The following is a 13,196-nucleotide window of genomic DNA, read 5'->3' as shown; positions in this document are numbered from 1 at the left end:
TTATTCTTGCAGAAGTGGATGATATGAAGGCCACAGATTGTATCTCATAGTGGAATAGTGGTTTATTGGGTTTAATACCAGATGTCTAGATCTGTACTTTTGTCTGAAGAGTCACTGTGTTCTGCTTCCTTACGAATGGAAGAAAATGACTTTGAAATAGTGACGAATGTATCAGATGCCATAGAAAATATTCAAAATGTTCAGTTTTGAAATAGGGAATTGCAGGCATTGTCATTTCCAAAAGCTAGTTTTTACTGTGCCCTTTGGCTTTTAGGGGACATGGGGCTGCTGCGGATTAAACCACAGAAGCCTCTGTGCTGCAAGGTCAGAAGACCAACAGTTGTAAGATCAAATCCACGCGACGGAGTGAGCTCCCATCCTTTGTCCCAGCTCCTGCCAATCTAGCAGTTCGAAAGCATGTAAAAATGCGAGTAGATAAATAGGGACCACCTCAGTGGGAAGGTAACGGCGTTCCGTGTCTAGTCGCGCTGGCCACATGACCACGGAAACTGTCTTCGGACAAATGCTGGCTCTATAGCTTGGAAATGGGGATGAGCACCGCCCCCTAGAGTCGGACGTGACTGGACTAAATGTCAAGGGGAACCTTTACCTTGGCTTTTGTAGAAATAGGGCCCTACAGTGTCATTTTGTCACACTTCCCAGATGGAAACAAATGCATGCTGGTCTCTGTGCATTAAGTAGCAAAGAAAAGAAAATCATTTTTGTTTTATGTGGCTTTGATTGATAGAACATTTGCAAGTTATGATTTTGCACACAGTTTTGGGAGGTTTGCATGATGTCCCTTTGCTATTATTTTCAGGTATTGGTGGTGGAATCATTCATCAGAACGAGTTGATCCATGGTAGTTCTTTTTGTGCTGCTGAGCTTGGGCACATTGTGGTAGCTCTAGATGGACCGGAGTGCCTGTGTGGGAGCCATGGATGTATAGAAGCGTATGCTTCGGGAATTGCCTTACAGAGAGAAGCAAAGAAATTGCATGATGGTATGTACACTGTTGAACCTGCTCTTTCATATTTATTTACATTAGATGATTATCAAGTAAGCTGCTGGAAAAGCTCTTCTACAACAGATTTGTTTAAATCAGGAACAAAAAAAAAACCCCTGGTGGTCCTTCAGATACTGTTGGACTTCAGCTTCCATCATCCCTTGTCACTGGCTGTGCTGGCTATCTGTTTTCATTCATTCATTCATTCATTCATTCATTCATTCATTCATTCATTTTCTACATACTCCCAGTCCAATTTTAAATAACTACCGTGTCAATATACCACTGAATGCTCTATTTTGAAAGAAGAAATTATACGTTTTTCAAGAGCAGTCTCTTCCAATTTAATTTTGCTCCTAGTAGTGAAGGCAAAATAATTTTAAAATAGCTACGGTATTTTAGGCAAGCCTGTATGTGGGGATCAGCAAGCAGACGCATGTGTTGCGATGCCACCTTTCTCTCAGAATTGGGACACGAGGTGGCTTATAAAAGAATTAAAAACAACAGAAAATTAAAACATAATAAAATTACAGATGTTGAAGTTGAATTGAAATAAATCCTTATTAATTTACAATAAAATTGAAAACACTTTAAATCACTTGATTAAAATTCTAATACCAGTTTGCTTTTTAAAAACTTGAATTTTTTTTCTTTTCCCCATCTTGTGCCACATTACTATTGTTGTTGTTTTTATTTATTATATTGTTTTGATTCCATTTATTGTTAGCCGCCCAGAGTAAACTTCGGTCTAGATGGGTGGGGTATAAATCTAACCAGGCAGGATATCAAAAGTAGTTCTCTTTATGAGGAAGAGAATGACAATCTCTCTCCTAAAGAATAGCAAAGGATGTGAGTACTGGCCAGAGTAGTATCTGACTGGTTAGAATTAATCCATTGTATTGTGTAAGATCATACCTTCACATCATGTGGAAATTAGCTGGAATTTAAAATTGGTTGGGCGAATTCAACTTTTTCCTATATATATGCAGATAAAATTATTTCACAAGCAAGCCAGTGGGATTTTTCACACAAATAGTAACTTAAAGCAAAGGGCAACAACACAGTAGATTTCACTCCATTTGGGTAGATGGGGGGGGGCCTTCTGGTCCTCCAGATGTTGTTCGATTGTAACTTCCAAAATCCGTCACCACTAGCTATGCAAACTAAGGCTGCTATGGGTTGCTGTACAAGAACATAAGGGGAGCCGCATATTTCCCATCCCTCAGTTACGCCAGTGACAAGACCTATGTCATTAACAGCCCACCTCAGATTTTATACCTAAAGGTAATGTTCTGACTTTTTCAAAAATTTTGTTTAGTGAATTACTGCAAACAGCTAACCACTTTTCACTCTTTAATCATTACTGCCTTCTTCCCTCCCACCCTTTTTTCTCTTGCACAGCGGATTTATTGTTAGTGGGAGGGATGTCAGTAAAGAAGGAAGAAACAGTCACTGCTGCACATCTGATTCAAGCAGCTAAACTGGGAAACCCAAAAGCTGACAATATTGTTAGAACAGGTAAGGATAAAAATGAAGGTAGAAAGCTTTCTTAGAATCCTGGCTGTTAATCAAAACACGATGACTTCGTCACAGTCAGAGTAGCGCTGTCCATCTTTGTAACATTAGTAACATTAGCAAAGAAGATAGAGTCTTCTCCCCCCCCCCCAAAAAAAAACCTTTACATTTTAACTTTTAATTGGAAGGAACAGAGGAAAAGTTGGAGAGGACAAGGATACCAGTCCTTTTCTCCTCCCCCCCCCCCCCCGAGCATGAATCCTCTAGAACACTGGTTCTTAACCTTGGGTTACTCAGGAGTTTTGGACTGCAACTCCCAGAGGCCTTCACCACCAGCTGTCCTGACTGGGGTTTCTGGGAGTTGCAGTTCAAAAGCATCCAAGTAACAAAGGTTAAGAACCACTGCTCTAGAACAGCAGTTTTTAATGGGGCCTCCCAGAGGGCCCTGGCACATTTGAAGGGGGGCACAGATTGGAAAGCAGTTCTTCACATACCACCTTATAAAGTTTGTTATGCAACTTATACAATCCTGATCCAGACTATATTGCTTTTTATATTGTGTTTATGGCCGTGGCCAAAAAAAAAAAAAAAGGTTGAGAATGGTTGATGCAGAGTAATGCTGAGGCATATTTGTCATCTGAAAAGTTGGTTGCATTTCAAAGTAGCAAAGACATATTTCAGACAGCGGATGTTACCTGCACAGATGGGAGGCTATTGCAATTTGGAGCATATCCCTATTGTTGCCTCTTTTGTTCCTTGCTCAGTCCTCTGGCTGTTACACCATCCCACCAACATTCAAAAATGAGAGCAGTAGTAGCACCTCCCAAACTCAAGTTCTGCCACCACCCATAGTCAGCTTCATAGGAGGAAGGGTTCTTCATAGAGATGCAAGGAAGTAGCACTTCTGTTCTCTGAAGTCACAAAGTCCGGAAACTGAAATCTGGAGTCAAAGCATCCCCTATTCCACGCCAACATGCAGTCAGATCAAGGGCCAATTCACACATACACATCATTGGGTGAATCAGCTACTGTGATTTAGTGACCGCAAGCAGACATTTGATCAGAGCACCTGATGATCAGTCAGTTGATTTTTTGCAGGCGAGCAATAAATACCTAGAGAACTTGTCCAAGAACAGTCATGATCATTGCTTTATGTTTGGGTCCTACTTGGTTAACTGATGGGGAAAAAAAGTTCTGTGATTTTCCCTTGCATGGTGTCTGTTTGTGAATGGTAGTGCACGTAGGGAAGAATTCTCCTAGACCATAATGACTACTAATACGGACGCCATCAGCATTCAAGCTGGTCTTTACTGTGTGAAGCTTGGCATCCTTTTTCCTGCTTGCAGTGCAGGCACAACATTGCAAGGCAGTGTCAGACCATTTCCTAGCACTTTGAATATGGACAGAGAAGCAGCATGCCACATTTCATAAACCAGAAGGGTAACTTTTGAAGGACTGAATTTCCTGGCTTTTTAAAACAGATGCTTAAGAACCTACAATACACCTAGATTTACAATAGATGAAGTTATCAGGAGGTGTAGGCTGCAGTACCATATACACCTGGAAATAATTTGGGTGGATCTCAAGAGTTCTGCTTAAAATGTAGATCCTTTAAGCCTGCCCATCCCTGCTCTAGGACACTGCTGAATATATTAAATGTATTCTCTATACAAATGGAATAATGCCAAGCAGGAATTGTTGTTTCCTGAATCATTGCATGTCATATAAAACAAAATTCTTTTCTTTAATCACAATATTAAGTAGTGTTCTTAATGTTAAGGTGTGATCTGTTGACTATGCCTCTCTTAAAATAAAGTTGGCAATAATTTTGGAAAAGGTGGGAACGTCATCGTGGCCCACATTCTACTGTAGCTTTTGGTAAGCACCTTTTGTAGTTTTTTAAACCGTGCAAATTATTTGATCAGACAGGACCAGTGAGACAGAAGTATAGACCATATTAACTTTTTCATCCATTTTTATGTAAGAGAAATGCCTCGTAACAAATTCCAACATGTTTGTTTTTTCCTTTTTCCCTCACAGCAGGAACAGCTCTGGGCCTTGGCGTTGTGAATATCCTGCACACTATTAACCCTTCCCTTGTGATACTTTCCGGTGTCCTGGCAAGTCACTATGTCAGCATTGTCAAAGATGTGATCCGTCAGCGGGCTTTGTTCTCTGCACAGATGGTGGATGTGGTTGTCTCAGACCTGACAGATCCTGCCTTGCTTGGAGCTGCTAGCATGGTTTTAGATTATACAACACGCAGGATATACTAAATATACGGCAAAGTAGAAATGGTTACAAATTTCTTGTTGGTATTTTAGGTAGATCTACAGATCCTTTGGAACCTCTTTACCCTAAATATGCTGTTGCTCATTTTTTTTAAAATGTTGTCCTATTTGTATGCTGGAAAGCCACAAGACACTAGAAAGGTGCCTCACAGGAAGACAAACTTAAAACTAAGGGGTTTGATATAGCAGCTGTCTAAAAATAAAGATGAAATATCTACATTTTCTTACTTATCCTTCTGTGGATTTTGCTGCTGGTTTAGCTGATATATAAGGCCTTTGATGGAGGACTATTGATGAACAGAGTCTTTCTCTAGAGATATATGTAACTATTGTTGCTGCTGCCGAGACAAAAATGGGTACCTAGATTTTGTACTTGATGAAGGGGATTACAGCCTTCTAATTGTTGAAGGTCTCGTGATGTGTAATGCTGATCCATGTATTTATTTGTTAAATTAATATTAAAAATCGTTTTTGGGTCAAAGAGTTCAGTGACGTATGACAGCATACACCTCACATTAGAATGAAGAGGAGGATCAAAATACTTGCTGTTCTCATTCACTTGTGGTTCTGCTTTTAAATGCAACCCACTTCCTACGGAGATCAAGGACACTTCCTGTTCTTGGTTTCATTTAATCTTTCACTTGCTTTTTAGGGGGCCATACTGTCAGTTTCAAACACCATGTGTGTCCTAGGCGCCTTAGGCTTCTTGATCCAGATTGCTAGGCATTTGGCTGGAAAGACAGGTCCTCCCACTTCTGTTTGATATGCAAATATCTGCTTTGTGTTTACTGTTGAAATAAATCTGATATAATGGACAAAATCCTACTGCATAAAGTTAAACTGGTATAAACTGGATCGGGTGCTGGAAGTAATTAGTTTAAATTTTTGATTTAAATCAGTCCAGATCTGAGCAATGGCAAACCAGCAGTGATTTTTTTTCCTGTTAACGTTCTCCTATGCTGAGGCTCCCCAAGGCTTTCCCAGGGCAAAAGAGAGTCCTACAGAGCCTTGAAACCTGACAGCAAGGAATAGGAACCTTCCAATTTATTTGAATTATTTTTGGCACCGGTTCTGGTTCATGTCGGTGTAACTTTATGCAACAGGATTTTGCCTGCAAATGTCTTTCACAGATGTCACGCAATTTTAACCATACAGTTCCATGTGCCAATACACATGCTTTTCATTATGGGTCTGAACAGATAACGTTTTTTGATTGGCTGCTTTGTGATTCACCCTCCAGTAGCTTCACTTAAGTTGGTTACTGAAGGCTGTATTTCCTTAAGCGTTTCTTTTCACATCACTACATGTGCCAGTGCACAGTTCATATTTACACTGCACTCATCAGGAAGGGGCAGGGAGTATATGGGGATTGTGTTATGTGCTGTCAAGTTGAACCTGATTTACAGTGACCATAACAGGGCTTTCAAGGTGAGATGTTTAAAGAAATGGTTTTAGCAGTTCCACCCATGAGTCTCCGTGACAGAGCAGGAATGCACTTAGGTCTCCTGAGTCCTAGTAGGGTACGTGGTATATTGGATACATGTCCTCAGAATGAAAGGGGCATGGGAGAGGCATTTGGGTCTATCTGAGGATGCAGTTCTCCACCTGACTGTGGCAGTAACTTATGAAATGAAAAGAGCTACTGCTGCTTTTCAGCAGGATCCTATTCAATTTCCATTTTGACAGGCTGAGTTTGGACGTTGTACTAATGATTGAGTTTGAGGACCAAACTATCATTTGGAAGGGCTCATAATTTCAGACAGCCAGACTTAACTCCTGAAGTGTGAACCAGCTTTGTGCCTTACCAGACTCCAAGGGGCTTTATTATTATTATTATTATTATTATTATTATTATTATTATTATTATTATTATTATTATTATTATTATTATTATTATTATTATTAATAATAATAATAATAATAATAATAATAATAATAATAATAATAATAATAATAATAATAATAATAATAATAATAATAATAATAGTATTTATACCCTGCCTATCTAGTCATTTCGACCACTCTAGGCGGCTTACAACATAAAACATAACAAGTTCAAGAAAAATTTATAACAATTACCGTATTTTTTGCACCATAAGATGCACTTTTTTCCCACAAAACAGGGGGGTGGAAAGTCTGTGCGTCTTATGGAGCAAAGAAAACAGATTATATTTTCCTGTTTTCTTCTCTTAAAAATTGGTGCGTCTTATGGAAAGGTGCGTCTTATGGTGCGAAAAATACGGTAATTAATTAAATGATTTTGCAATGGGAAAAATACAAAATAAATCAAATAAAGAGAAGAAGAAAAAAGGAAAGAGGACAGGAATTAACTGGAAGGGAAGGCCTGCCTATACTTCCACGTTTTTAGTTGGTTCTTAAAAGTACCCAGCAAGGGTGCAGTGCGAATCTCCGGAGGTAGGTTATTCCAGAGGTGAGATGCCACCGCCGAGAAGACCCGGTTTCTAGTTCTTTCCTTCCGGGCCTCCCTCGGCGTTAGGCTCCTCAGCCTCACCTCCTGGCTCGCACGAGTGACACGGGTAGATCTTGGTGGGAGTAGGCGTTCTGCCAAGTATTGAGGTCCTAAACCGTTTAGGGCTTTATATGTAAGCATTAACACTTTGAAGTCAATGCGGAAACATACAAAAAGACATGCAGGGAAAAGTCAAGATGCAAGTCTTGTTCCTCAGAATTCATTTTGGAGGCATGTTCTTTAAAATGCAGTGTAAGAAGAGTAAAACTGAACGAACACAAATGAAATTTAGAGTGCATGAAAACTACTGCCTTAAAAGCTACAGGAGCAATGGTACAGTTGTTAAGAGTGTACTAATATAAAACAGAAGTGTACTGGATCTTCTGACTTGAATATTTGAATTTTGTATTGACTTTGAGTGTTTGCTTCCTCTTCTGACACATGAATTAGAGCCAGAAGTTCATTACCCATAGTGAGCTGCTGTAAAGACAACATTAATCAGACAGATTAATTGCCTGGGGTAGTTTTATGATCTTTCATGGATGATTTTTGCCTACTGAGAAATAACTAGACTTCAGTTTTAATAATACTGGGTCTGAAAAACAAGTTCTCTTAAAAAACAGCATAGGAAGGATTTTTACAGTGTTCCCTCTGCCATTTAAAGCATGTTTTCAGTATTTTACTGCTAGGATCTAATGTGTCTCTCTGCAGTCCCAGGCATGCTTATAACCAGCAGGAAATGATCTCTTCCCATCCCCCTCTTCTCATTACTTGGAAAGAGATGAAATTATGCAGGATACATTCCAACCACATAGTTCATGGCATGCAGCAGTACTTAAGCCATTGAAACATTCCAGCATTGTTTGTTGTTGTTTAGTTGTGTCCAACTCTTCGTGACCCCATGGACCAGAGCACACCAGGCCCTCCTGTCTTCTACTGCCTCCCGGAGTTGGGTCAAATACATGTTGGTAGCTTTTCTGTCGTCCCCTTCTCCTCTTGTCTTCACTCTTTCCCAACATCAGGGTCTTTTCCAGGGAGTCTTCTCTTCTCATCAGATGGCCAAAGTATTGGACCCTCAGCTTCAGGATCTGTCAGTCTCAGTAATCATTGTGGTTTGGTTGCCTGCTTGAGACTACAAAGGATTTTTAAAAAAAGTTGAGAAGGAGACTAGCAGAAGAGGTTGGTACAAGACAGCATAACAGTGAACCTGGATGGCATGGGGTCACTCCTTGTTCATCCCGGAACAGTTGCTGTTTTGGCAAGACTTAAAGAGAGGCCTTGTGGCATCGTGGTTAAACTGCAGTACTGCAGTAAACACTTTGCTCACAACCTGAGTTCAATCCCAGGCTCAGGTTGACTCCACCCTTCAATCCTTCACAAGTCAGTAAATTACATCCCCAGCTCACTGGGGGGATGGGGTCACAATATGTAGCCTACATAATTATAAACCGCCCAGAGAGAGCTTTAAGCACTATGGGTGATATATAAGCAGCACATTTTGCTTTATTTTTGAACAAGTGAAGATCTGCCACCTTATTATCTGACATTGAGTTTCTGAGCCCAAAAGGAGCACTTTGCATAGCAGCTGTCTGCACATGTTATCTTCCTAATTACTACTCTCTGCTCCAAGTTTTGTTTTCAGAGTGGGAAACGTCATAAAAAGCATATAGGTTGCTCGAGTGGCTTTTGTGGTATACTGTATTTCCTTCAGCACTTATCCTTCCTGCCAAATCCCCTGCCACACATACCCTTCTCCAGGATAAGTGCCAAGAATATCTGAAGTGATCAGCATACTCAATAATCCATCAGGCTGTTTTTTGTTTTTTTTTAGAGGGTGGCTTTTGTATTTATAAATACACAAATTACATTTCCTGTCACCTGCTCATATATAGAATATAGCCACAAATATATGGAAAGTGAAAATGCTACCTTTGTGTGCAAGTGCCTGTATTCTTCTGCAAACTGAGGGGCACAAGTCCCTCAAGTTCAGTACAGTGGTATCTCCCAAGACGCCGACCCTGCTAAACGACAAATCCACATAATGATGACTTTTTGCGATCGCTATAGCGATTCGCAAAACAGTCATTCCAATGGGGGATCTTCGCTCGACGTTGGATTAGGTCCCTGCTTCGCAAACCGTTTGTTTGCAAGACAACGATTTTTTCCACTGATCATCGGCTTTGCAAAATGGCTGTCCTGTGTTTTCTAGACCCATGCTTCACAGGGCAGCCATTTTTACAGCTGATCGGCACTCACAAAATGGCTTCCCTATGGGCGATCGTTGGGCGACAAGGTATTTTCCCCATTGGAATGCATTAACCGGGTTCCAATGCATTCCAATGGGAAAAGGGTTTTCGCATGACGATTTTGCTAAAGAGCGATTTCAATGAGACGGATTATCATCGTCATGTGGGGCACCACTGTATATAAAGTAAGTGCAGAGCCCCAGCATGCTTCCAAATGCAAGCCTCAGAGATACTGAAGTTCATCATTAGGAGTAATAATTATATAATAACTCGGCTGCCGTACTATCAGTATGCTTTGATTTGTCTTTGAAAGCCCTTAAGGAGATGTGCAATTTTTTGACTCAGAAAGATGACTAGCCGAAAGATTTTAATTAATCACCCTATTCAAATATCCTTAGTAATTTTGAGACTTAAAATAGTTTTGAATCTGTAATAACCCCCCTTCCCATTTTTAAAATACAAAGCTTAAGGGGGAAAAACATAATTTCTGTCCAGTTTGATAGTGCTAATCTGAACTTGCAAAAAACTATTATATTACACTTTGTTCCTTATTTCCCAGTGCTAAAGTGGCACTGAAGTGTTGTTGCAAAAGACAATTCTTCTAATAACTGGATAACAGTTTTTCCATTTATTACTTCTAGAGATAACTCAAAATTATGTTGAAGCCCTAATCAGGTCAGCAAGAGATGCAGTAAACAATCATTATTTTGCAAGATACAGTGATATATCTCTCACTGCTGGCATATATTATTATTTGTGAACAAACAGTTATCCTCAGAATAAAGACTAAATTCATTGTACAGTATACTTCTCAATCACATGCAATTATAACAGTTAAAATTTGGAGCATAACTTTGCCGTCATCATTGATGTCCTAAGTTTCTTAACCTCTAAGCAGATACACACCTTAACAAGGTGAAGGGGTTTGAATGTGTAAGTGAAGCCGAGAGCAATGCAGTCAAGAGGCCAGACTCTACTATAAGTCTGAACACCTAGGAGCGTCACCCAAGGCAGGTCACAGAGGAGACACCAGACTAGGATGCATCCACCTTCTTTGAGGGTAACAGCCACAACAGCATAAAATAATGGAGAGTTCCAATGGTGATGGAGGAAGCAGCTACTGGGCAACAGTGGTAGCTGAAAGTGACACTGGTGGACGAGATAATGACAGTGAAACTCAAGTTTTGTTAATATACAGAAGGTGGCAGTGGTAAACTGCTGAACTTTCCTTACTATGAAAACCCTATGATGAAACAGCCCACTATGAAACAAGAGACAGTGCAGGGAGATGAGACTCACAGGTCAGAAAGCATTCAATCAGCACTAGGGAAGAGCAAAAGACAAGCACAAGCAGCACTGTCCCTAATGCCACAACTAGATTAATACCAAAAGGATGTTTACTTGCTGATAGCACAGAAGTAAATGCAAAATCCAATGCAGCACGACACATAAAACTGGACCATCGGACAAGATAACTACAAATCGAAATAAACTGGAAACTAAAGCAAGAAATGGATCATATAAACACTGCAGTGCTTGGTGGCAGGGAACTAAAGGATTGGATTGGGATATTTTCAGTCTGAAACTACAAAGTGTTCTACTCTGGAAATGACAAACTCAGAAGAAATGGAATGGGTCAAATACTGAGGTTCAAAGTTTTTCTGCAAGCATTGAGGAGGAAACTGATCACACACTAGAACAAGATATACTTGTAATCATAGGTGACTGGAAAAATAGTAAAGCAGAACCAAACATTGGAAAATTTGGTTTAGGGGACCGAAATGAATCAGGAGAATGACCCAGAGTTCTGTGAAGTCAACAATCCATTTATTGCAAATACATGCTTCAAGCAACCAGACAGATGACTGTACACATGGATGTGATCAGATGGCCAATAAGAAATCAAATAGACTACATAATTGGAAACAGAGCAGCTCTCTGCCAACACAGGACCAGGAGCAGACTGTGGTACTGATAATCAAGAGTAAAACTGAAAAAGAACACTAAAAGAATCCTAATGCCAAAATATAAACAACATAAATTTAAAGTTCACACGAGGGACAGATTTACATTACAAAAGTTAGTTGATAGTGAATCAGAAGAACTGTGGAATGAAACAAAAAAAAAGACAATTCCTGTAATCAAAAGAAAATAAAAACCTGGATAGATGATGGAAGAAACACTTAAAAGTTGTAAAGGACAGGCAGGAAGCAAAAAGTTAAAGGTGACAGAAATAGGGTCAGAATCCCAAACTCAGCTTTTTCACAGAAGAGCTACTGTAGCTCAAATTGTTGAAAAATTTAATACTGGCCATGGCAGAAAAGTGTCACAACACACAGTGCATCAGTTTGTGGAGTATGAGGTTACATAGCTGCAGACCAGAGTAACCATGATAAGCTCTGTCCACTGCCAAAAGCACCTAAAATGGGGACATGAGCATCAGAGCTGGACCATGGAGCAAGAAGGTGAAGGTTGCCTGGTCTGATGAATCACATTTTCTTTTAGATCATGTGGATGACCAGGTGGGTGGGTGTCGTTTACCTGGAGAAGAGATGGCAGCAGGATGTACTATGGGAATAAGGCCAGCCAGTGGAGGCAGTGTTATGCTCTGGGTAACATCCTGGGAAACCTTGGGTCCTGGCATTCATATGGATGTTACTTCAAACTGTACCACCTACCTAGACCACATACACCCCTTCATGGCAATGATATTCCCTGATGGTAGTGCCCTCTTTCAGAAGGATAATGCACCCTTCCACACTGGAAAAAATTGTTCAGAAATGGTTTGAAGAACATGACAAAAAGTTCAAGGTGTTGCCTTGGCCTCCAAATTCCCCAGATCGCAATCTGACTGAGCATCTGTGGGATGTGCTGGAACCAAATCTGATCTACAGAGGGTCCGCCTTGCAACTTGCAGCATTTAAGGAATCTACTGCCAATGTCTTGGTGCCAGATACAAGTCATATTCAGAGGTCTTGTGGAGTCCATGCCTCAATGCAACAGTGCTGTTTTGGCAGCATGACGGGGACCAATATTAGATGGGTGATTTTAATATTGTGGCTGATCACTTTATGGTGAAAAGCCTCAGTTCTAGAAAGTGAAGTGAAAGCTCCTCTGAAAATGCTAGGAAAAAATAAATCACCAGTTAGATGGAACACCAACTATTTTAGGCCACAGACTCTTTTAAAATCCTAACAAAAATCTGTCAACATATAGGAAAAATGAAACAATGGCCCAGGGATGGGAAACGTTCATTATACATTCAAGTCTCCAAGAAATGAGATGCCAAGAGGTGCTGTAACCATTGCTCTAATTTCTTGTGAAAGCAAAGTCATGCAACCTTACAATGGTGCAAGAAAAGCCTGAGAGTCAAGCTGCATTCTAAAAAGGAAGAGATTTTGAGATAACATTGCAAATATCCACTGGCTACTGGAGCACACCAAAGAATTTAAGATCAGTCTGTGGTTTATAAACTACCAAAATTTTTGACTAGAGTTGTTCTGAAAGAGTGTGCCTGAGCACTTTATTGTTTTGATGCATAACCTGTATTGTGGACAAGAAACAGTTGTTTGCAAAACAAAATAGCTAGGTTAGATTTCCAAAGAAATCTAAGGAGACAGAGGCCAAACTTACACATCTCTACTTAGGTATTTTCAGAGAAAAGGTAT

General features: G+C 40.1%; 1 protein-coding gene across 4 annotated transcripts in view; it reads left to right on the top strand.

Moving 5' to 3' along the window:
• GNE (glucosamine (UDP-N-acetyl)-2-epimerase/N-acetylmannosamine kinase) overlaps positions 1 to 5,293 on the top strand; it is a 46,139-nt gene extending 40,846 nt beyond the window's left edge. For all 4 annotated transcript variants that reach the window (XM_078384818.1, XM_072991920.2, XM_072991921.2 and 1 more), the window contains exons 10-12: positions 821 to 1,003; positions 2,408 to 2,524; positions 4,562 to 5,293. In XM_078384818.1, the coding sequence (XP_078240944.1) occupies positions 821 to 1,003; positions 2,408 to 2,524; positions 4,562 to 4,797 (536 nt within the window). In that variant the 3' untranslated portion in view covers positions 4,798 to 5,293. The remainder of the gene's footprint in view (positions 1 to 820; positions 1,004 to 2,407; positions 2,525 to 4,561) is intronic.
• Positions 5,294 to 13,196: the final 7,903 nt, after the last annotated feature.

The sequence above is a fragment of the Pogona vitticeps genome, chromosome 2, assembly GCF_051106095.1.
Source record: "Pogona vitticeps strain Pit_001003342236 chromosome 2, PviZW2.1, whole genome shotgun sequence".
Classification (NCBI taxonomy): domain Eukaryota; kingdom Metazoa; phylum Chordata; class Lepidosauria; order Squamata; family Agamidae; genus Pogona; species Pogona vitticeps.
The sequence above is the reverse complement of the archived record's forward strand: the minus strand, read 5'-3'. Positions and strand labels throughout refer to the sequence as shown.